The sequence below is a fragment of the Lathyrus oleraceus genome, chromosome 1 (genome assembly GCF_024323335.1).
Source record: "Lathyrus oleraceus cultivar Zhongwan6 chromosome 1, CAAS_Psat_ZW6_1.0, whole genome shotgun sequence".
Taxonomy (NCBI): Eukaryota; Viridiplantae; Streptophyta; class Magnoliopsida; order Fabales; family Fabaceae; genus Lathyrus; species Lathyrus oleraceus.
This window is the reverse complement of record NC_066579.1, coordinates 40,067,766-40,093,383: the sequence shown is the minus strand read 5'-3', so window position 1 is coordinate 40,093,383 and position 25,618 is coordinate 40,067,766. Positions and strand designations below refer to the sequence as shown.

Genomic DNA, 25,618 nt, shown 5'->3' with positions numbered 1-25,618 from the left:
TCTAATGAATTTGATTCAGAAAACTCAAATGAAGCCGACCTAGAAGCAGAAGCAGAAGTCAACGTCGTTGATGAAGAAGAAGAAATCGAGACACGGGTCGATCATATGTTGAATAACAACATTGAAGATGACGATCATCCAACACCACTACCTCCAAGTCATGTATATAATCCACCTAAACATATGACAAACATGGATTTGCATGACGATGAAACATCCAAGAGTGTTTTTTATAACTCGTATCCACGATCAGAGGGTGAGTTAAATGTGGGAGACACGTTCCGCACTAAAGAAGAATGTGTGCGAGCTATCAAAAAATTTCACATGAATAACTCTGTTGACTTCACCTTGAAACGCACTGATTCGAGAAGGTATGTCATTGAATGTCGTAACTGTTGGTGTAAGCGCTAGAGGCCAATACTTTTGGTACTTGTATCGAATTATTTATTAATAATAAAATGTTTTTTCTTTATTATGTTTGTTTAATAAAGTCCCTAGAATAGATAGTCTGTTTAATGTATCAAGTGTGACTTAATCATGAGATCCCATTAAACATAAGGACATTATTCTTAAAGTATCTACAATCGAGCTTTGCTGTGAAGTGGGATAACATTAAAGCATTAAGACTATTATGTATATAGACTGATGATCACATCTCATGGATCATGGATAAAGAGTTATCAAGTCTTAAACATAGGTATGAATATTAGGAGTAATATTTATACTGGATTGACCCGCTATGAGAATACCATATAGAATGTTATACAAAGTGTCATAAGTTATTCTCATGGTGATAGTGGTGTATACCACCCTTCGACCTAAAACCACTACGGACCCTAGATGTAGAGTCGAGTGCTTTATTGCTGATCAAACGTTGTCCGTAACTGGGTGACCATAAAGACAGTTTATGGGTACTCCACGAAGCATATTGAGGGACATGAGTGACCTAGATGGAATTTGCCCATCCTGCGTAACAGAATAAATGTCTACGGGTCCAATATTGAACTGGACAAGGATGACACGATCTATGCCTTGTGTTCAATATAGACATAGGGGCAAAAGGATAATTATACACATAAGTATTATCACAAAAGGATTTGTCATATCACATGATATTTTCGTGTCTTGGGTAGCAGTGATGTGTCGCTAGATACCGCTCACTGTTTATTATGTTAAATACGTGATTTAATATAATTGCTAATGTCGCGAAAACCTACAGGGTCACACAAAAAAGGACGGATTGATGAGAGATAGAGTAAATAAGGAACACTGTAAGGTATGGTGCACTTAAGTGAATTATAGAACATCGTAAGGTACGGTGTACTTAAGTAGAATATGAAATATGGTAAGGTACCACACGCTTAAGTGATTTTGGCATATTATAAGATATAAGCTACATACACTTAAGTGGGATTTTTAGCCTGCCACCCACACAAGTGGTTCTATAAATAGAACCCTTGTGCAGAATCATTAGTGCAGTTGTAACTTCATTTCTCTCTCTCTCTCTCACTCAAAGCCTTCATTCGTAGCAGTTAGCACTGAGATTGAAGGAATTCGTTCGTGTGGACTGAGTAGAGGCGTTGTCACCATTCAACGTCCATGATCGCTCCGTAGATCTGCATCAAAGGTTTCAATCTCCACAAGAGGTAACGATTCTATCACTGATCAGGCGCATTCGTAAGGATCACTAAAGGAGAAATTTTAAGTTCCGCTGCGTTTTGGATCGCCATTCTCCTTCAGTAACATCCTTTGCTAGTTTCGGTTGGCTGCATCTCACAAGAAGAGAAGCGATTCTTGGGAGATAGCTTTTATAAACCTACCTCACAGTTGCATTGCCACTAATGTTGTACAAGATCACCGTAAATTAAGTGTTGAATTGATATGTCAAGATTTTTTTCCGCTTTTTAACAAAGACCCATCAGTGAAGGTGAGTATAATAATATCTCATATCGTCACAAGATATAATTATACTCCATCTTACAAGAAAGCATGGATTGCAAGGACAAAGGTTATTGAACATGTATTCGACAACTGGGAGGATTCATACAAAGAATTGTCATGGTTTTTATGGGCACTTAAAAAATACGCACCAAGAACTGTTGCAATTATGGAGACATTGTCAGCATTTACGCCAGACGGAACTTGTGTTGCTGGAAATAGAATTTGTCACCACCTCTTTTGGGCGTTTCAACCATGCATCAAAGATTTTGCATTCTGCAAGCCTATTATTCAAATTGATGGAACATGGTTATACAGAAAATACAAGGGTACTTTGCTTATGGCTGTTGCACAAGACGACAACAATAATGTCTTTCCTATTTCCTTTGCTCTGGTTGAAGGTGAGATCGCTGGTGTTTGGGGGTTCTTCCTTCGTCATCTCAAAACACGTGTCGCTCCATAAGTCAATCTTTGTTTGATTTTAGATAAACATGCTGCCATTGAGAGTGCTTACAATAACCATGATAACGGATGACATGACCCTCCTTCTACCCATGTCTATTATATTAGACATATCACACAAAACTTCATGCATGCAATCAAAGACAAGAACCTTCACAAAAAAGTGGTGAATGCAGGGTATGCTCTAACTCAGCCATCATTTCAACATTACCGTGACGAAATTGGATTGTCTAATGTAGATGCAGGAAGGTGGGTGGATAACATACCATGAGAGCAGTGGACAAGGGCATTTGACACAGGTTGTCGATGAGGCCACATGACAACAAACCTTGTGGAATGCATGAATGACGTCTTCAAAGGCATTAGAAATCTACCAATAACCGCATTTGTCAGAATAACCTATTATAGGTTGGCATCTACCTTCGCAACCAGAGGTGAAAGATGGAGTGCAATGTTAATGTCAGGTCAATTATTCAGTGAATGTTGTATGAAAGTGATGAAAGAGGAAACTATTAAAGCTAGCACACACGTAGTTACAATCTTTGACCGTCATAGACAAAATTTCAGTATACAGGAAACAATGGACCACAATGAGGGGATGCCAAATTTACCCTATGTTGTCATACTAAACAGAAGTTGGTGCGACTGTGAAAAGTTCGAGGTCTTCAGTATTCCTTGCTCTCATGTTATTGCAGCATGCACACATACTCGCCAGGACGCTTACAACCATCTATCTGATGTTTACAAGACCATTATCGTCATGAATGTGTATAACGAAAGCTTCTCAGTGCTAGCAATGGAAGAATACTGGTCTCCATATGAAGGGGACATAGTTTGGCACAACGATGAGATGCGGAGAAAGAAAAAAGGACGGTCAAACAGTACGCATATTAGAACGGAAATGGATACGAATGATAAAATGATAAGATTATGTAATATATGTCGTCAACCCGGACACAGTAAGAACAAATGTCCCAATCTAGGAGCAACCTCTGTATCATAATTTAGTACCTCCTTTCAATTTTTGTAACCTTGAATTTTTATATATTAATAACTTTTTGTTACAACAAGGTTAACAACAAACATCACTCCAACATAAACACACTTAAAATCGAGCAAGTCTAAATAAACAACACAAACAACAAATATTGAATACAGATGAAAATACTTAACCACAATATTTAAAAACAACATTTCTAACTAATTACAACAATCAAACTGATGTCATCTGGTCCAAACATCATTTCCCTAGCATCCTTATCAGTTTTTACTCGCACCCAACCAAATATACCATCGAGTCTCTCAATACTTCTAATTATTTCCCCTTCTGGTATTTTTCCATCTAACCAACGAACCAGCTCCCTCTTTAGTTTATTGAAACGACAAATGTTCCAGAAGAACATCGCCATCATAGGCTTGTCTCTCGAATAAATCATTTTCCATAGCGGCGACTAACACCAAACATGTTTACAATATGATGAAAAGAGACGTGGAAGAATGAATCACACAACACCTCTATTTATAAAAAAAAAATTACACATTACACTGAGGCGCCATACCAATTGGTGTCTCCTCTCATTTAGTGTACATGGGCGCCAATTGGATTGACAGCATCATGTGTTGTCGCCAATTCAATTGACGCCCCCTCTTAAAAATTAAAGATATACGCCAATTGTTCTGGCGTCTACGCCTTATTATTATTTATTTATTTGAAACTGGGATAGATTGAGAATTTATTTAAAAACTGGATTTTTTTGAGATTTTTTTTTAAAATGTGGGAGGAGTAAAAAACTCTCAAAAATGACTGAACATACAAATGTGACAGATTTTCAATTTGCTACTTCAAAATTCTAGAAATACATGTTAGGCAACTCCACTAGAATGCACAATAAATTGAATAAATATGTCTAGAAATGCATCTATGATTCAAAATTTTATTTTAAAATAGGATGACATTCATTTAATGCATTATTCAATAATGCAAATGGTTCATCTCAAAATACATCTTCGAAATCTGAAGAGCAATTTAGGATTTTTATAGGATATTTTCCCAACTCATTCTTGAAATAAGAAACACCCTATTTAATAAATCATATTCTCATCATTTATTCAAACATTTATTTTTCTAAAATTCGAACAGTTTATCAATAAGGATCCATCCGAAAGAGTAAGCATTAAATAGAATTCACAAACAACTAGTTAGAAAAGGAAAACTGAAATTCAACTTTGAGATGATATCATCGGAAATTGTACCGTTACCGTCTATCTTTGTAAGAACACAGTTTATACCTCAGAAAAGACAGCACAACAGATTCATTACAAGAAAATATTTGTTCTAAAGTGATAACACTAATTAGTTCCACATGAACCGTCTAGCAATCTCTTGGATTTCTTTTCTACAGTTTTAATTGTATTATTCAAGTTTTTTGAGAAAGTTTTCAAACTTTTAAATGTAAAATCTTTGTATTAATCAGATGAGACCCTTTCCCTTCCCTTCCCTTCCCTTCCCTTCCCTAGATTAAACAAAACAAACCCTTAAAGACCTTAAAATTTCAGGATATACAATTGGGGATGATGTTTGAAAATAATATATTTTTTCTTCTATAAATTTACATTAGATCTGGTATGCACATTATGAATCCCATTCATAGAACAATGAACCTGTGAAAAATGATTCATTCTCCACTAATCACAAGTGACTGGAAAGGTTCCCTCCTTAGTTCCACGAATGTCGAGAAGTCTTTGCTCAATGGTTGTTTCCAAGGTTCACCATCCATTTGCATATATGCATCCGTCCACTCCCCTCCTCTTACTTCCAACCGGATAGCTGTTGCCTGAAAAACAGTTCATTTTGCAATCCCAAATTATACTAACATATATATATAATCATTACTAATTCATTTCTTCCAGAATCAAGGGAGCCAATGTCCTGGTAATTAACTAAGGCTATTACTAGAATCTAGGAGTGATCAACAGCAATGCATCTCAAAAGCTGCATTTTTCAAATTCAGATTATTGTCTGATATATGTAATTTTAATTGCAATTGATTCTGTAGTATTAATTTTGGTAACAAAATATAAAAACTTTTTCTCAAATTTGTAAAATCTGTTCATAAACCATGCATTAAGGAAATACTGAGCTCATTAATTCGACAACTGATTTGAGAAGTAAGAAATTCAGCACAAATAAAAAAGAATAAAACAATACTGTCGGATTAACATATGGTTGGTTACCTGAGCTATGTGCTTTGCAGATATCAGTTCAACCATCACAAATGATGCATGCCATCCTTGCTTTAGACCAAATATTTCCAGAAGTCCATCATCAACTCGAGCTTCAACAAAGCCTCTCTAAAATTAATTAAAAAGGGTTTATTTGTAAAGATGCTTGAGTTTTTAAACAAAAAAGTAATAAACTCATCTAGTAGCTTAAGTTGATATTTAATAAGAAAATTCATAAATCAATAATACATGTTGATAGGTATAAAGATGAAAGGAAATAATGGCATGTAACAAGGAAGCAAGAGTCCCCGTACCTTTTCCAAATACTCAGGTTTCAGAGTACCCCATGGGTTTCTCCCACTTCCATAACTATGAAGATTCAGAGCAACTACTGCCCTTACACTGAAAGCAATGACAACCTCATTTAAAATGTGGGAAAAATAACAAAAGCCAGAAGCACAAGAAGGACTGTTACCGCACTTGTAAACTTGATAATTAAAAAATATATATCAAGACGAATTTTGAATGCGGAAGAAACACAAAAACATTAATATGGTAAACACATCTCCTAATACCAATTCTTAACACACACCATTAAAAAGTATATGATAAGAAATATACCTTGTAGGAACTGGAACCAGCTCCCATTCAGAGCTATTGATCTTTTTGACATGCATCCGCATAATGTTCTTAAGTCCCCTAATACCATAATTGTTTCCCAATTTGATCATTAGATTAGTTATCAGAGGCTAGTAACCATGTAACTTACTACTGAAAACAAAAGAATCATCCCATTTAGTAAAAGGATTTCTAGAGAAAATTATTTGTGACATTTCATATAACACCAAGCAGGTCAAGGACTTCAGTGGAAAATGCAATATATACTCGGAATGTTTTGATAAGAATAGCCAAACAAAACTTAAACCCTTATTTGAATAAGAAAAAACAAGAATGCAAAGAGGAAAGGAAGACACAAAAAATCTCTCCAAGATTTTAACCTTAATTTTATATCACCAGGTAACGTTATGAACAAACTTCTCATACTAAATACTAAGAGTCGTGACTTAGTTGAGATATTTCATACCTAAAACCTGGGTCACTTGTGCAGGGTGTGAAGAACCAACCCTGAGTGCAAGTATAACCAGAATATATAAGCTGCACCAAAATGAAAGACAAATTAATCACAATATTTTATTGTTCAAATAAAATTTATGACATCATTATTATGTGGCACAAATAGATAGTAGTTTTGACTGAAAACATAAATGAAAAAAGTTTGAATGCGAATAAAGCACCAAGAAAACTAGCAAATGTGAGTATTTCCTAAACAAGATAGTCAAATCTGGTAATGGAAGTAAATAAAATATTTGTCATTATCATAATTAGTACATAAAATGATTAATGGAACATTTATTTTGTGACTCTAAGACACTAATGTCATCATGTCTAGTGGATTAACTGATGACATGAATTTTCCCATTAAAACTCTGATTTTAGATCTCCTTTCATTTTAGATCTCATTTTCCTTTCAATATAATATACCCACTTCTATTCTATTGCTAAAATACAAATATTCTAGCCAACAACTATTCTATTGCTAAAATATAAATATTCTAGCCAACAACCTCACCAACAGTCTCTTCTCATTTGGGGTATACAATGTATTGTTGTTTCTATCGAAATAGTGTCTCAATGATTAGATATTTGATATTCGCGTAACTCATCACTCAGCCCACACACCACCCTTCCAATTTCACGTGTCAGGGTAGACTTGGTTCCTTTTCACCCGCACAGCATTGCGTCAATTGTTCTCACATCTTCTCTACGCCTACCTTTTATTGCTCTATACACACTCAAGGTTAGACACTTATGAAGAAATCACAGTAGAGTTTTGTATTTAAGGACTCCTGAAATTTTTTCTTATGGTAAGTGTTTTACTCTTGTTTATGGTATTTACAAATCTTTATGGCCTTAAACACCTCCTTCACTTGATTTGGCCAATTTCTTGCTGTAATGCTAACCATCTTCTCTTCTACCAACTTTCAACTCATCAATACATTGATTTGATTTTGTATGTTAATCACTTGGGTAGAGCAAAATTTGGGTAAAACAACATGCTGATCCCTTTCACTCAAAGGATCTTGGCTAGCTACTAGTTTAATATAAATGTGGCATTTTTAAGGGGATTATTGTAACATAAAAAGATACTTCTTCTATCTCATCATAAAATGTCATAATTTTAATATTTCTCCATCAAACATTATGTCACTTTAGAATACCAAAACAGTATTTAGTATTTTATTCAATACTAATACCAGTATTCATTTAACGTGATGTTTTACTCTTTCACAAGAGTGTTTTGGTCTAACACATTACTATTATACTAAAAAATAACCATAACTAGTATTTATTAAGAAAGGTTCATGACCTCAAATGATACTTATGATGATATGGAGAGAAAATTGTTGAAAAATGCCTCAGACCTAGGATGGTTTAATAGGTGACCTATGTTATTGATTAGTTTGTTGCAATATCATGTTTTACAGCCGTACATGTCATTTTCTACCTTTGAGTACCCACCAGTGTTTGTGGCACCACTCTATCTCCAATTTCTTCTTGGTTTCCATCTCAAAACACTTCTTGGCCTCCTCCAAGATCTCTTGGTCTATCCACACTTTATTGGCTAGTAGGCTGTTCATTGTTCAGTTTTCTTTGAAAGCCAAACCAAACTGCCAAAATAGTTCATAATTTGTCCCAAACTGAACTGCTTTTATGGTTCTGTGCACGGATTCCATTTTTTATTTTAACCAAACTTTTTTTCTTTGCAAAAACCAAAATTGTTCGCCCTTAACTGTAACTTCTTTTTTAATCAAAACAGACAATTTTTCACTGCGTTTCATCATATTGTTAAAAAAAACAAAACCAAAACCAATAGGAGAAGGTGATGCCGGGATCGCTTATACCTCATTAACTTTTGTTAAGTAGAAAAGATCATTCTCAGGTTGATTTGGCACTTCTGTGCCTTATTCAATCTTCTCCAGTCGCCAAAGGAATCGAATCTACTACATGCAATACGATAATGGGAGCCATTGAAAGGGAGAGCTTAGGGAGATAAGTGATTTTCAGCTTTACTTTCACAATCGAATGGGTAAAAGATGTTTTCAATCCATTTTCTAATACCCAAACAATGTAATATAAAATACGCTATACTTAGACTTTGTAAATAGTTTTTTTTAACTAAACCGGACAGTGTGTGTCTGTTAACTTTTTACATATGTCATCAGCTATAACTTTAGTCCCTAAACTATAAAAATATAATAAGTAATCCCTAAACTATGTGAAACTCATCAATTTAACCCTTAAGTTATATGAAAATTCCGCCAATTTAGTTTAGGGATTAAATTGGAGAGAGAGCGATAGTTTAGGAACTTCATTGATGGTTTATTCAATTACTTTTGAAGTGAATGCTATTTTAATTTATGTTTTCAGAAAAATAGTATTATTTAATTTAATTTATTAAATACTTTTTTGAAAACATATAGGGACAAAAGTTGGGTGCTTCTTTCTTCCGAGCTGCAGGTTTGTTCCGTTGAGAAGTGCATAAAATAGTTCAGTACAGTCCTGGTTATTGGGCTGAATCGGAGAAGAAGTTAAGGTTTTAGAACCACTCTTAAAATAACATGTTTGGTTCTATGAACGGTTTTATCAGTCAAGATTTTTTTTAAAGTTCGGTTTGGTTATTGGGCTGAGTTGGAGAAGAAGTTAAGGTTTTAGAACCACTCTTAAGATAACAGTTTGGTTCTATGAACTGTTTTATCAGTTAAGTTTAATTTTTTTAAGTTCGGTTTGGTTAAGATCTAAGTTCAGTGCAGATATTTAAAAATTTGAACAAGCCTACTATTGGGTCACTTCTTCCTCACCCCTGTTTTCCTTAAGCTTCTAATTTGTGTCCTTTCTCCTCCAATGTTGAGTTGTTTTTTTAATTCTGGTGTTGATTATTCAACAGTTTTAATTTTTCTTCTCTGAAATCATGTTGGGAAGAAGAACTCACCCTGGATACTTGTTATAGTAATTCAATACTTAATACTTACTATAATTATTTTGTGCTCAGACCAACTTAATGTTGGTATAATAATTTGAATAATTGTTATTCCCATAATATTTTACATTAACTATGTAAAATAAAGCCTAAGTCGGTTTTATAAGAAAAAATATATTAATGAAGAGCAAAGAAAGACGGTACCCCAACCCATGCTACTGTATTATTTTCAAATAGGCCAAAGAATAAGAGTGCCAATTTGAGAACAGAGCCTAAGATATGTAGTGCATGCATATTAATCCTGTAACAAGTTTCTCTATTCTCATCTCTTAACAAAATAAGGAACTTAGTATATAAAAAATGCATTGAACAACTCATACATTTAACAATCAATACCTTATTTGCTATTGGTCCTTGGGCAAGGTAAGGTTTTTCATTACGCAGGTGATGAAAGCCATAAGCCACTTGGGCATCCATACCTGCAAATATTTTAAACTCTAAAAATGCTCACATATACAAATTAATGTTATTAAAAAGATATCACACAAAAAACTTCCATACAAAATTAACACCCTAGTCAAGCATTCGTGAGTTTGTTTGGAAGCATTCCCAAATTTAATTATTGATACACAACTTTCATTGGATGTTCACTAAAACATTTTAAATTTCCAAAGGCAAAATTAATTTAGGCTAAGTTACTAACAAACCAGTAGTGAGATTTATTAGATATGTAACTAGTTAGATATTAATTAATAGTTTGTTAGTTGTTAGTTACTTTCTCATTCTCTATATTAATCATATAAGTGGCTTGATGTATAATCACATTCCTTATTTTATCAATAACAATTTTATTTTTCTTCCGACTTTTTCTTCAATCTTCATCCTGTCTTCTGCGACATGTGTTCTAACCATGTGCAGAGTGGTGTAATCCTCCATGAGGACCTTGTTCGTTTGCATCTTTTTTTCTTTTTCACTCTTTTTCCATTTTCTTTTCTCAACTTCCCCCATTAATTAACTTTTTTCTTTTATAGCTATTACTCTCTTTTATATGACCTTTCTCTCACAATGCAAAGTATGTTTTTGGTTTCTCTACCTTTTATTCACTGATCTTGACTCTAAGGTTTCTCCTCCAATTTAACTTTGTCTTCCATTGTTTTACTTACTTCTTCTATTCTTCCCTTGATATATTTAACGTGATTTGTCAGCGCACATTGCATGGAGGAGTGATTTTGATCACTACACTACCATTGGAATTACGCACCATCTTCAATGGAAATAGCTTATTGACATGTCATTTTGCAGAGCTTTGGTGCAATTGAATTTTAGAGGTTCTCTTTCACACACTCACAACTCCATTGAAAGTCCTAATCACACCTCAACTTCAATATCACCTGCTCCCAATGTTCAGATATCATCAGCTTTTACCACTTCAGAAACCACTCCCCAAGACCTCTCAAACACTTCATTCTCCTAGCTCCAATCACCTTTCACCTACACGGCTACACCATCCCTTCAGCCAGTTAATATCCATCCTAATAACACTCATGACATGACTATCCCAGCTAAACATGGCATAATTTAGCCTAGACTCCACCCTACCCTACTTCTCATTTAACTTGAACAAACCTCCCACAAGTTGGCCCTCCAAGATCCAAAATGGATGGCAGCTATGCAAGTTGAATATGATGCCTCAATCACTAGCAATACCTGGACTCTCACACCATATCCTCTAAATATAAGTGCTATTGGATGTAAGCGGGTGTTTAGAATAAAACAAAACCCTAATGGTTTTCATTCTCAAGTGCAAGGCTAGACTAGTAGCCAAAAGATTTCATCAACAACATGGCTTTGATTTTCAAGCGACATTCTTTCCTATGATCAAACCAGTTATCGTAACGACAATACTCACTTTAGCTATTTCTAGGCAGTGGCACATCACTTAGCTTGATCTCAATAATTCCGTTTTAAATGGACTCCTTGAAGAGGAAGTCTACATGCAACACAGCCCCCAGGTTCTCTAAACTCTGCCAAAATGTTGGTATGCAAATTAAACAAAGCTCTTTATGGTTTGAGAGACTTAACTCAGCATTACTCAGCTTTGGCTTCAAATCAAGTAAGTGTGATACATCTCTATTCACACTCTATTCACACTCACAACACCTTCTTATTTCATCTTTATGCTAGTCTATGTAGATGACATTATTGTCACTGGAAACTCCCCATCTCACATTCTACAACTTGTATCTAACCTCAATAATCAATTTTCTCAGAGTTGGGCAAGCTTGATCATTTTTGGGTATTGAAGTTTCGCACCTCTCTAAGGCAGTTTGTTTTTGTCGCAAAGTAAATACATTAGAGATCTTCTTTGCAAAACAAATATGCATGAGGCTAAGGGGTTATCTACACCTATGGTTGTTAACCTAAAGCTATCTAAACTTGGTTTAGATTATCTCAATGATCCAACATGTTATAGATCCATTGTTGGAGCTCTTCAATACATCACAATAAGCAGACCAGAAATTAGTTACTTTGTCAATAAAGCATAACAATTTCTATGTTAGCCTCTTGAAAGTCATTGGACTGCAGTCAAAAGGATTCTGAGATGCCTCAGAGGCACTCTTCACCACAGGATTTTTTTAAACACTGCCCCCCTTTGTCCAAACCTTTGATCATCACTGCCTTCTCTGATGTTGATTAGGGAGCTGACCCTGACAGGAAGTCCACTCCAGGGTCCTGCATCTAACTTAGTATCTTGGTGGTCCAAGAAACAAACTCTAGTGGCAAGATCCAGCATTGAAGCTGAATATAGAAGTCTGGCTAACAATACTGCAGAAGTTCTATGGCTCCAGGCCCTCCTATAGGAACTCAGAGTTCCTTCTACTACTCCCATTCTCTTTTGTGACAACTTGCATGTGGCTCTGTCTCACAATCCAGTGTTACATGCCAAGACCAAATACATGGAAGTTGGACAGGTTCTAAGAGAGAAAGTGATCAATGAAACTCTCATTGTGCAGCACATACCTACAATAGATCAATATGCTGACCTACTGACCAAACCTCTCTCTCCTCTTAGATTTGAAACACTGAGAGATAAACTCAAAGGGGTGGATAAGGGTTCTCTATCCTAGGCAGCTCATCCTAGGTTTGAAGGGGAACTATTCGACTAACTGCACTATTATTGCAGTCTCTGCAGTAAATAACTAACCAACTGTTTTTGGTTAACATAATAGATTAAGCTAGGTTTTCTGTTGTAACAAACTAATGTTGAGTCAGCATAGATCAGATAGCTTCCATTCTGTTGTAACAAACTAACGTTGAGTCAGCATGCCTGTAACTAAACTAACTCACATTAGTTACAAGCCTCTATAAATATTTGTCAGCTATTAATCTGTAATAAATTTATCTTTTCTATCAATTCATAAAAGAATTTCTCTCTCTCTCTCTCTACTCTAGAATATTCTCAATGATGAATTCTTCATCTTCTCTCAATTTCTAATACTCTGTATTATAATCATGTGTCTTTGAATGGTATTTTAATTGGGTTTTAGGAGATAACGATGCATTCATTCAAATTACGTATTAGTTTCATGACAATCCGTCACATTTTTATAAATGTCTGCATGCTTACGTGGTTCACAGTGTATGAAAGGTTTAGAATCTTCTCAATTTTTTCAAAGAGAGTGAAGATCTCTAGTTAGAGAGCGATAGACGCAGAGGTTTAAGCTTAAAAAATAAATGATAAAAATTAGGGTAAGGATCCTCTCCGTTTCCTTAAAAAATGGCAGTGTCTAATACTATAGTTTTGGTGAGAATAAAATATATAAATGCACACATTTCAAAAATTGATGACATTAATTAGACATTTATACTCGAAAATTATAATAATCAACACTTCCATTTCATTAAGAAAATAGATAGGATCTCAACTCAAAATTTTACTGCACTATCAGATTTATGTGTCTTTCACTCTCCAAATGGAGCCCTCCATTTCATTTCTTTTGAAAAATGGAAAGGATTCTAACTCGGATGGGTTTAACTATAAGTCTGACTACAGGGGCTCCAATTTTTGTTATGGTATTTGGATAGTTTGGCGAGCCATTACATAAGGTATTTGTGAATAATCCTCTTTAAAGACAAATACAAATTGATTTGGTTTATTGGAGAATTTTAATTTAAGCTTTTGTCTATGGTAGCTAAGCATTGATTTGAGTTTCTTTGGTTTAATGATTAAGCATTAAAATCTTGCTTGCCATTAAGCTTCTACTCTTTAAAGTGATGCTTTGGTGGCATCTTTTTTATGGGGATTAAGCATGGATTGTAATTTTGGCTTTAGTGATTGAGCTTTTGCCTTAATTTGCACGTTTGTATTTTAATTCTCTTTTGTTTGTTTGTATTGTATTGTTCCTTCCAAACTTATGGAGGCTAACAGATATGCTATTACTTAAAAATGAGTTAAGAACTTGTTAAAAGTTAGTTACTAGTTTCATATTTTCTTATTCTCTATATAAGTCGTGTAAGTAAGTAGTTAGTTAATAATTTGTTAGTAGTTAGTTCCTGGTTAGGTATTTTATTATTCTTTATTGATTTAATGACTTCTCTTTATAATATAAAAAAGAATCTAATTTTTCTTCTAACTTTTGCTTCACCCCCCAACACCCTACACCCTAAATCCTAAAGAATTATTGCTTATTTATAAGGAAGAAATCTCAATAGCAGGAACATGATATGTTTCAAGTTTTTGACATAGTTACGTAAGACAAACTATAGGCTTAAAATGAAATTTTGGGAGATTAAAAATCAAGACAACATGCATAATTGTCCAAAATTATGTTCTCAAATTACCCTAACATAAATCAATAACAACAAGCAAGCAATTTGACTTTAAACTTTGGAAAAATACATCATGTGGTTCTTTAAATTATTTAATTGTACTATATTAAATTGGTACCTTTACGTCATAAAACATGGATACATTGTTACCCTTTTTATTTTTTAGTCCAACTCCATTAAAAAGTACTTGCCTATCCGTTTTGATACTGATGTGGCAGGTCCATATACAATAGTTAAAAACACTATTTTTTAGATTCTAAACCCCCCAAAAAAATTATGTTGGGGTCTATCATCTTCAAGTTCATGCCCAGAAAATAAATCCAAAATAGGATGCCCGTTCAAGCCAAAATTGAAAATGTTTGCATTTCTAATACTCTCGTTATCCTTTTCCGAAGAAGACCCCATTTCATTCATACCTACACCTATTCTCCTAGAGTCTTCTTCTGGGAAGGATAATGGTAGTACTATAAATGCAAGGATTTTCATATTCAACTTGAACAAGATTTGTGTTGATGAAGATGCTCAAGACTAGGCCCAAAGAAGATGAACCCAAATCTAGTTTAACGTTTTTTTTAAGTTCAGGGTTTAAAATTTAAAAAAATTGTAGTTTTTTGTGGACTTGATACATCAGCAATAATATGATCACGTAAGCACTTTTTTTAATGGAGTTGGAGGGAAAACTAAAAAGAGGGTGACGACTTACATGTTTTTTGACTGTACAATGCATTTTGCCTTAAACTTTAAATTATTATTCTATATAATTGACACATAGTAAGTATACTCATGTCTAGTAAAGATCCAACTGAAATTGCAATATATGAAACTACTAATTCAAAAGTTAAAGTACCTATGCTAAAGTAATTGTAGAACACGCCTTCATAACATATAACTTTCTCGGGTAGTTCTCCCTCAACTTCTAAGCTCTGCAAACATAAGGAACTTCGTAATTTTAAACAATTCTACAAAACTATATATAAAGAAAATTTGAATAGCTAAAACTTTAATACCAAAAACAATCTAACATTCGACATAAACAATACACAAGTAGTATGATGACTCTTAAAAGGAAGTTAAGAATTGAAGTGTCTAATCTGTGCAATTATATCACCTATTATTTAAGAATGTTTCAAATGATAATTTTCGTAAGCAGACTCTGAAATCACAATACAGTATGAGAATTGAAAAAATAACTCATTAATAAAAAAAGGTAATGCTAACATGGTAATGCACAAGCGCTTATCAAAATAAGCACTTATAAATAAATTTACATAAGCTATTTTTATAATAAACTTAAATTATTCTTTTAGATGTTATAAGTTGTTTGCATAAACTATCAAGGAGAAGTAATAAATATAAGTTCAAAAAAGTTTATAAAAAAAGTCGTAAATTGTTTTGATAAGGTTTCCAAACAATGTCACAGAACTTATGTATGTAGGTAAACTCAAATAAATCAATCCAAACAGGCATTGTCCGACTTATTGCCTACTAGAAATGTTCATAGGATGACTCCTCAAAAAGCTTATAGAGTGATAAAATGGCAAATCTCTTTCTAGAAAGATGAGAACAAATAAGATGACGGGTTTAAAAATATGTCTCTGTAATTTTATAGATCTATAAGTTGTTTATCCAATCCAAACAATGAACAATGGTAAAGATGCTTATTTTGATGAAAAAATCTCATAGAAGTGGAATGTTTGTTTGAGCAAAATGAAGAGTGTTTCATTTCCCATGCTTGAACAATCCATTCTCGTGGAAAGATTTCCTTTATGACCTTAGTAATTACAAAGATAACCTATCCAATCAGTAGTATTGCTGGCTGAAAATAATAACATGACATAAGAAGTTAGACAGTAACCTCATCAAGAGAGAACTCTTCTGTCTGCTTTAGAGAATAAGGTGGTTCAACAGTTGTGCCTTCGGGCATTGAAAGTGAAACTCGCCAACTGCATTAAAGAATTGCAGCACAAATGTTATACTGAATTGATGCACTAATTACAACCATTATTTTGAATTGAAGTTGCTATCATGGTTGTGGTTTCAATTGCGTGGCAATTACAAAATTTATAACAGATAGCAGGAAATTTATGAAGAGGTTACACTGAAATTTATACTTCTTGTTAGATCATTAGAGATATACTATAGCAAACATAACTCAATTAAAATACACCATATAAGCATGTATAGTGAAAAAGTATACTAGTTTATTTATAGAAGTCTTCCGTTTTAACATAGATGAGAAGTGGATATTTCATTTATTTCTGCTATGCTTTCTATGTAACTACCATAAGACATTTAATGCAGAAAACTGAACTTATTTAATTAGGGATTTTATATATCAATAAACAAAATGAACACATTTAAACTAGAAATTAGATATCAAAATTTGAAAAAGAAAAAAATCTTCTTTTTTAATAAATCCAAAGCAAAATTCTTGAAACAAATTTAATTTGCTACCATCAGAATGGTAAGCTATAGATTTGAAATGAGGAGCATTGTTCAACTGTATCTTGTTGTATTGCATTACTAAATAGGAAAATATAAGATATATTAATAATCTTCTTTACACCAATAAAAAAATACAATACACCAATAAGAAAACACAATAGTTAGCTTACAATATAAGTTTCTTAAACTATTGATCAGTAAAAGGATCGATTCAATTCTTCCAATACTAGAATAAAAAATATTCAAATTATAGGATAGGAGGCCTTAACAAAATGTTGAAGATGTAAATGGCTACTAAGAATGTTAGTTTTATCCCGTTAAATTCAGGAACCTAATACTCAGGTTAGTTCAACATCTATAACAGAATGAAAGATCATAAAGTTAATCATGATTTTAAACTGGATACATGCCAACAAATATTTTTTCAGTCCTTGTCCAACAAACATTGCACTTTAATAATGTTTTGAAAATCCACTGCAGAGAGACACAAGGTCTACCACACTTGAATATGCAAAATTATATGATAATATATACCTATCCAAACGATAAATTGGACCAATACTAGCCTTGTGAAGAGTTCTCTTAATAGCTGCTTTCCATGCAAATGGAAATGAACCACCCTTATGATAAAACATCAACAAGAAAAATTAGCATAGTAGACAACATTCATTTAACACAGTTTCCAGGTAGCGAGTTCTTACCCAACCAAAACACCTAGACAGGTCATTTCCTGTACCAAGTGGTATGATTCCTACAGGAGGAACTGGTTCCCGGCCCTGTGTGTTAAGTTCAGTGAGACATCCTAAAACCCAGCCAACTGAACCATCACCTCCCGCAACCTACAAAGCCAACTATCATTTATCGAAATAGCACTATCTATATTTATATTATCTCTATGAAGCATTTTTCCAAGCTCAATTGTCGATCAACTATTTTCAAAACTTTTAAAAGAAGAAAAAACTCCTTCATGTTCTCAGCGGCTACACAAAGATTACTGTGTAACCTGCGTACATCTTTATGGGTAGAAGATGTAAAGCTAGTCCTTGTCTCTTTTTTAAATGGTTTGTAGATCATGTGGATTGTTAAATTAGAGTTGAGATAATTTTAGTTTTTGTGGGTATATTCTTTTTTCTCGGGGGTGTCTGGTTTTGGTTGAGCTCTCGGAGTTAAGGATCTGTGCTAAGGATGATCTCCTTATGTATCTAACTCTTCCCCACTTTGTGAGTGTGTTTTGTATTGACTTGGAATACTCCTGGTATTACCGCATTTTATAGAGTTTCCTTAGTTACTAAAAGAAAAACATGCTCTCTATCTTTTTTCGGAATGAATTTGGGATTGGCTTAAGGAAACAAATAATCCTTTGGGATACAACTTCATATGTATTTTGCTCAATATATCCTGTCTTTCATGTGAAGTAAAATACATGTTTTAGTGCATCCATTATGAACATGATGAACAAATGAACATACCATTATCCTTATTCTCTCACGTGTTTCTTTGGCACAAGTATCACCAGAACTAGCTAATGTCTCGAAGCAACTTAACCCATACTGGATAAACTCATGAGGCTTCACATCTAATATATCAAAAACCTGCTGAGCAACTTCAAATCAATCACAACATAAATACACATAAATATAACAATAAAAAAACAGGTACAATAATATCAATAATAAGCCAACAATCAAAGTCAGCAGAAAGAGAATTATCGCGTGAGAGGAGTAAATGATAGTCGACAAATCAAACTATGAATGTGATTTTTTTGAATTTAGCTCCTCTAAAGTGAGATTCAACTTAGAAATAGTTGCATAATCAACAGAACAAACATAACATTGTTTCACAGTATAGTTAATTTCATAACCTGTTCGTCACTCATGAGATCCTGGAGCCGTTCCATGAGGTCAGCGCCATGGCGGCCACCACTGCGGGGGTTAATGAAAACAACCATTGGCGTAAGAGGAGCAACATCATTCTCTTCGCCTCCTTCACGAATACAACCGCCCTCGCCAGCGTTGGGATCCTGCAACCGGATAGAGTCCCGCATTGCGGTCCGTAGGTACTGCGGCATGGTGAGACACCGCTTTAGCTCCTCCTTGTCGACGCGCGTACTCGTCATGCCGCATCCCCTAATCGACTCCACAATGGAAGACCTCGTCGCTATCTTGCTGGCGTCTCCCGTCGACGACGACGATGATGATGACGGCGAGTTCATTGTTTCACACACCGATCCGATTCAAAAATATTACCTATTGCGAATTTGCGAACGACGCGTGAAAATCGAAATGATAAATTATTCAATGTTGAAATGGATAATGATGGTGATGATAATAAGAATAATGCAGGTACACGTACACGGTGATGATGAAGCTATGGCGTGAGGGTGAATGTGATGATTCCATGCATTGAGGAGATTAAGATGGAGAAATGTGAATGTCAGGTTTTGTTTGAATATTTAGAATTATAATAAAAGGTGGAAGATATAGGAAGGCGAAGAACAACGGCGAATGGAGGTTACCGTTTTAAATAAGACGTGGCATTTGTTTCGGCTCGTGTATTTGTAGAACCAACTTTCTCTTTTCGTTCAATAAATGTAAAAGTATAAGATAGCCTAATAAATAAACAAATATTAATTAAATGTATTTTTAGTCCTCAATTTTAATTTATATCAATTAAATCCTTTATTTTAATTTGTTAATTTTTCTATTTTGAAACTCAATTGTTTTTCACAGTTTTTGAGATTTTTTTTGTCCTTCTTTATCTGACATATTATAAATGACGTGGCAGCATTTATTTTGACTAAAATAAATATATGTTATTATTATTTTTAATTTATGTTTAACTGTATAATTATAAAATAAAAGTTAAATCATCATCACCAAAAACAAATTCAATAACTTCACTTAATAAACTCTTAAACTCATTCATTGTCATCAAGATATCATCATCTCGATGATGTTAATTTGTGGGATTTTAATTTGAAAGACAAAATCGTTCTGCCTACACATTTTCTTCATTTATAGATTGACTCGTTGATTGTTCATACTAAGGCCAATAAATTTTTTGGGTCAGATGGTCTTACTTTCTCTTTCATCAAAAGGTTTTAGCATTTTTTAAGTTTGATATGGGAGTGATGTTTGTCCATTTTTTCCCATAACCTCCTTACCTCATTGTTTTTCATCTTACTTTGTTGCCTTGATTCTGATGGTTGACTCCTATACTACTTTGGATGACTTCAGACATATTTTTCTAGTTCGGTGTCTCGACACACTTTTGACTAAAGTTAAGGCTTATAGACTGACTTCGCTGATGAATAAAATAATCTCATCCAATTAGTTGACATTCATTAAAGGAAAATTTTTAGTTTACTACGCCATATTTGGCCTTTAAGAGCATTGTTATGGCCTGCTACAACGCTCTTGAAATTGCCGCTCTTAAAGGTCTAAACAAAACAACAGCGCTTTAAAAAGTGTCGTAGTAGGTAGGAAAAAGATAAAACTTTTACCAACAAAAATGCTCTTAATTGATTGGGAAAGGAAAATGTTTTTGAAGAAAAGTGTTTTCGTTAATTTTCCAATTTTTTGTGTCTATGCAAAAATTTACAGCGCTTTCATAAAAAAAGAGTTGTTAAGTTTGCAACGCTTTCTAAGAGTGGTATATGTTGATCAATCTCCAAGTTTTATCAACTCGACATTTCTAAGTCATGTTGTTAAGCTTAAGAAAGTGTTAGATGAACTGAAACAAGCTTCTAGAGCTTGGTACGGCCTCCCAAGCAAGTTCTTGCTTTAAAATAAGTTCTAAAGAGGATAAGTTGATAAAACTCTTTTTATCAAGAAAATCGAATTTTATTAGTTCAGATTTATATCGATGATATCATATTCGGTGCTACTAACGAATCCTTGTGTAAGGAATTTTTTAGAAATGATTCAGAATGAATTCAAAATGTCAATGACGGGGGAGCTTTGATACTTCCTAGGACTTCAAAATTATCAAACTAAGGAAAGAACCTTCATTAATCAATCCAAATATTATAAATAATTACTAAAGATGTTTGACATGGAGAAGTCCAAAGTAATAGAAACTTCAATGTCAACATCACGCAACCTCGATAAGGACGAAAATGGAAAATCAGTTGAAGAAAGAAAATATTGAGGTTGATATGGTCTCTTCTCTATCTCACTGCATCTCGTCTTGATATCATGTTTGATATATGTCTATGCGCTTGCTTTCAAGCATCCTCAGAATAATCACATCTCAATGCGGTCAAACGCATTATGAGATACCTCATCGGAACACAACAAATAGGTGTATGGTATCCTAAGGGAGCGGATTGTGACTTAATCGGGTACACCGATTGTGACTTTGTTGGGTGCATACTGGATAGGAAAACTACCAATGATACATGTCACTTATTTGGGAACTTGCTTGTCTCATGGCATATTAAGAAACAAACAAGTATCGTATTGTCAAAAGTTGAGGCAGAATATGTTGTTGCGAGTAGATGTTGCTCTCAAATTATTTGGATGAAACAACAACTTAGTGATTACAATGTTAATCTTGGAGCTTTCCTGATAAGTCGTGGCAACACTAGCACTATAAACCTCACTAAAAACCCAATACTTCACTCTCTGGATAAACATATTGAGGTTAGGCACCACTTTATTAGAGCTTGTGTTGAAAAAATTAGAATAAATACTTGAATTTGTGACCTCATCTAATCAACTTGCAGATATTTTTTCAAAACCATTTCCTAAAGAAAACTTCTTTTTCATAAGAATTGAACTATACATCTTAAATAAATCATGAATGGATTATCATACCTATGTTCTTATTCCCCTTCTTCTTCTCCCCTTTCTCTATATGATGTTTTATGATCTATGTGCTATGTTTGTTTTCCTACCTTTTTTATTATGCTAAATAGGAAGAAGTATACTCTCAAGGGAAGTAGATTATACTTTTTACTCACGTGAGGGGTAGTTTAACCACTCAGAACCTTATCTATCAATCTATATACGTTTATTTTACCATTTTCCTGAGAGATACGTTGTCATCATAAAAAAAATGGGGGAGAATGTGGATCTATGTGCTTGTAGGTATGAAGTTGATGATCTTGCTAAAAACTTTCCTAAGTGTTTTGATGATGACAACACCAATGTTTGTTGAATTTGGTGGAAATAACCTTCCAACTCTCTGATGATGGTGATTAACTTCCAAATATCAAGCCTCATCAAGTAGTATACTCAATGATCCATTAAAGTGCTTATATGATTGAGGTATCTGGCAAAAGAACTTGAAAGCCTCAGAGTTGTGAAAGAGAGGAAGTGTGAAATCTCGTTTGACTATGTCTGTTTGAGTGACCAAAGTCTTATGAAATTAGGAGAGTAACTCCTAATATACTAAGGAAACTCACTTACACACACACACACACACACACACACACACACACACACACTTAAAATAATTTAAAACTTACTTTTAACTAACAAAGCACCTAAAAATATTTTTAAGCCTTAGAGAGTTGATTAGAAAACTGTCAACTTCATTAAAGCAATTTTTTGAAGTACCTAATCGATTAGATCCTAAAGTTAATTGATTAGATGAAGCAAAATTGATTGCATAATCGGTTATGACAATGTCTTAATGATTTGTAATATCTCTCTATTCAAACTTTCTAAATTGGGCTCAAATAATATATTATTTATGGTATCTAATCGATTAGGGTTGGGACCTAGTTTATTAGGTGAATTAATTGGCCCGTGGATCATTTCCTTTTTAAGCCAATTCTTCTCCTATATAAAGCAGACACCTCTTCTCTTCTTTTCACAGCAAATTTCAAGATTTATCTATTTCTTTTCAATTCATATCTCTTATCTCTACCCCCCCCCCCCCCCGTCTCTCTCTCTAAATATTTTTCTTTTCACCAAAGTTGTTTTAGTGTCTTATGAGGGAAAACTACTTATGAGGAAATAGTTGTATTGGTGTCGTGCCATTGTTGATACTTTCAAGAGTGTGATACTTGTAACACCCCGAAATTTGATAAATTTATTTAACCAGATTATTCGTATTTTTATTTAATTATTAGTATGTGGTGCGCTTTTAACTAAATATACTTCCAAGAGTGTTGATATTTGTAAATACATAGTGTTAAAATATTTGTATATAGAATAGTCCCACATTGACTATATCATGTAATTAGTTGTAATCTCTCTATATATAATAAAGTCTCCGTAATGCTTTTAAAACACACGGTTTAACCTAAATGTCTCTTAGTCTCTCCTAATTCAATATGGTATCTAGAGCCTACTAAGAGACAACTTTTCGTCGTGCTTTACCCGGTTGACCCACTGTCTTCCGGTGATAATTTTTTTGCAAACCGTGTCGTCACTCCGGTTTTCCTCTAACTTCTCAAAATTCTCAGGTAAAACCACCTTGCCGCCCGATCCAACCGTTTTTCCCATCCGCCGCACTCGGCTCCCTCCATCGCTCACAGATCTGGTCTCCACAACCCCGATTTTGTTTCTTTAAGCCATGGGAGATGTTGATTCCATCTCGTTTACTAAAGTTCCGCTTATTCCATGTGAAAAACTAACCGGATCAGCCAACTACAACATATGGGTTCGTGTTGTCGATATATGGTTTCATGGTCAGGGATATGAAGATCACCTAACTACAAAATTGGTTGATGTTGTCGCCGCAAAACTCGCTAAATGGAAGAAAACGGATGCCTCTCTCTGTACTGTGTTATGGTTTTCCATCGCACCTAACCTCCAAGCGCAGTATCAAGCCTTCTCCACTTGCAATGAGGTTTGGGAAAAGGCTAAGAAAGTCTTCTCCAACGATGTTCATTGTCTATACAGCGTCGTCCTCAAACTCGACACACTGAAGTTGCAAAATATGGATATGCAAGTCTATCTGAGTAAGCTTGATGCCTTGAAAGCGAGTTACGAAACTCTCATGCCTTATGCAAAAGATGCAACAGCTCATTCCGAACAACAGAGTAAATTTTTCATGGTCATGGCACTTAAGGGACTACCACCAGAACTCGAGTCCGTTTGTAATCAGATTTTATCAGGTACTATTGTTCCTAACTACGATGCAGTTAGTGAACAACTATTGCGCTTGGCTACACCTCGTGCATTTGGTCTGGCTTCCCCTCCATCTATTGTTGCTCTGACACCAGGTGACACTGTTGCCCTTGCATCTCTTGGCAACAATCAGAATCGCCTTCGAGGAGGGTCATCCAACTCCAAACCTCATCCCAAGTGTGACCATTGTAACCGACTTGGATATACTATCGACTGTTGCTGGAAGTTACATGGCAGACCTTCACGCCAGGTAAATGCAGCTCAAATTGATAATCCAGATACTATGCAAACTTTACCTTCTCTTCAGAGCCCTACGCCAAGCTACGAGGATTTTCTCAAGTGGTGTTAGAATAATTAGACCTCTGGTTCCACGACTTCGGTTGCACACACTAGTAATTCATTTGTTTGCTTCTCTCAATCACCTCCTATTGGTCCTTGGGTCCTCGATTCTGGTGCGTCCGATCATGTTACCGGTAATAAAGGTCTTTTTTCTTCCCTCTCTACCTCTGGTTTCTTACCGAGTATAACTTCCGCAAATGGTTCTCAAACTCGATCCCAAGGGATTGGTACTGTTCAAATTTTACCATCTCTCTCAGTGACTTATGTCCTATATGTACCTAATTGCCCATTTAATTTACTGTCAGTCAGTCGTTTAACTCGTTCTCTAAATTGTTCTATCACCTTTACTAATAGTAATGTTACTTTGCAGGATCGGAGTTCGGGACAGACGATTGGCGTTTGATGTGAGTCTCAAGGCCTCTACTACTTCTCTATGTCATCTACCACATGCTCCACCATAAATTCTCCACTCATTATACATGCGCAGTTAGGTCATCCAGGTCTTCCCAAGCTACAAAAGTTGGTGCCTAGTCTATCTAAATTGTCCATTTTACATTGTGAGTCTTGTCATTTAGGGAAACATACTCGTAGTCACTTTCCTGATCGAGTCAATAAACGGGTTGCGTCCCCTTTTGCTTTAGTTCACTCCGATGTTTGGGGTCCCTCGCGTACCGTGTCGACTTTTGAGTCTAGATATTTTGTAACTTTTATTGATGATTTTTTACGTTGCACATGGCTATTTTTAATGAAGAACAGATCTGAATTATTTTCTATTTTTGAACAATTTTATCGAGAAATAAGAACCCAATTTGATTTGTCTATTCGTACCTTAAGAAGTGACAATGCACGTGAATATTTATCCCAACAGTTTCAAACTTTTATGTCATCCAATGGTATTCTGCACCAAACATCTTGCCCTCATACACCCCAACAAAACGGGGTAGCCGAATGCAAAAATCGACATCTTGTAGAAACCACTCGGACCCTACTTATCCATGGTAATGTTCCTCTCCGTTTTGGGGGGGATGCGGTGCTCACGACATGTTACCTCATAAATCACATGCCCTCGTCTGTCCTTAATAATAAAATCCCTCATTCAATCCTGTTTCCAAATTCTCCTCTCCACCCAATTCCTCCTCGAGTATTCGGGTCAACGTGTTTTGTACACAATCTCTCCCCTGGTATTGATAAACTAGCAGATCGATCACTAAAGTGTGTCTTTCTTGGTTATCATCGTTCCCAAAAGGATTATCGTTGTTAT

General features: G+C 34.7%; 1 protein-coding gene and 1 long non-coding RNA gene across 3 annotated transcripts; one reads left to right on the top strand and one right to left on the bottom strand.

Annotated features, from left to right (window-relative positions):
- Positions 1 to 4,607: 4,607 nt before the first annotated feature.
- Positions 4,608 to 19,477, bottom strand: LOC127091930 (diacylglycerol kinase 4). 2 transcript variants are annotated; one of them, XM_051030708.1, is made up of 13 exons: positions 19,289 to 19,477; positions 18,798 to 19,182; positions 18,406 to 18,528; positions 17,638 to 17,775; positions 17,471 to 17,556; positions 16,347 to 16,434; positions 15,339 to 15,414; positions 10,058 to 10,140; positions 6,707 to 6,777; positions 6,244 to 6,321; positions 5,937 to 6,024; positions 5,635 to 5,751; positions 4,608 to 5,234 (listed from the first exon to the last, which is right to left on the bottom strand). In XM_051030708.1, exons 2-13 carry the CDS (start codon positions 19,146 to 19,148, stop codon positions 5,076 to 5,078), a joined length of 1,458 nt encoding a protein of 485 aa, XP_050886665.1. In that variant the 5' UTR covers positions 19,149 to 19,182; positions 19,289 to 19,477; the 3' UTR covers positions 4,608 to 5,075. The 2 variants fall into 2 exon arrangements, with proteins under 2 accessions (XP_050886665.1, XP_050886733.1); XM_051030776.1 differs by having other exon boundaries at positions 18,798 to 19,477.
- On the top strand, positions 8,492 to 9,461 carry LOC127092062 (uncharacterized). The gene is made up of 2 exons (XR_007792101.1): positions 8,492 to 8,770; positions 9,165 to 9,461. It is a non-coding gene; the product is annotated as an uncharacterized LOC127092062 (long non-coding RNA).
- Positions 19,478 to 25,618: the final 6,141 nt, after the last annotated feature.

Bases quoted from the DNA above. Each gene is read 5' to 3' on its own strand.
- LOC127091930 (XM_051030776.1), bottom strand. From the start codon at position 19,148: ATGAACTCGCCGTCATCATCATCGTCGTCGTCGACGGGAGACGCCAGC. The intron at 16,435-17,470 runs GTATATATTATC...TCTTTAATGCAG, and splicing joins CCAATTTATCGTTTGGATAG to TTGGCGAGTTTCACTTTCAA. The intron at 10,141-15,338 runs GTACTTTAACTT...AAATATTTGCAG, and splicing joins CTACAATTACTTTAGCATAG to GTATGGATGCCCAAGTGGCT.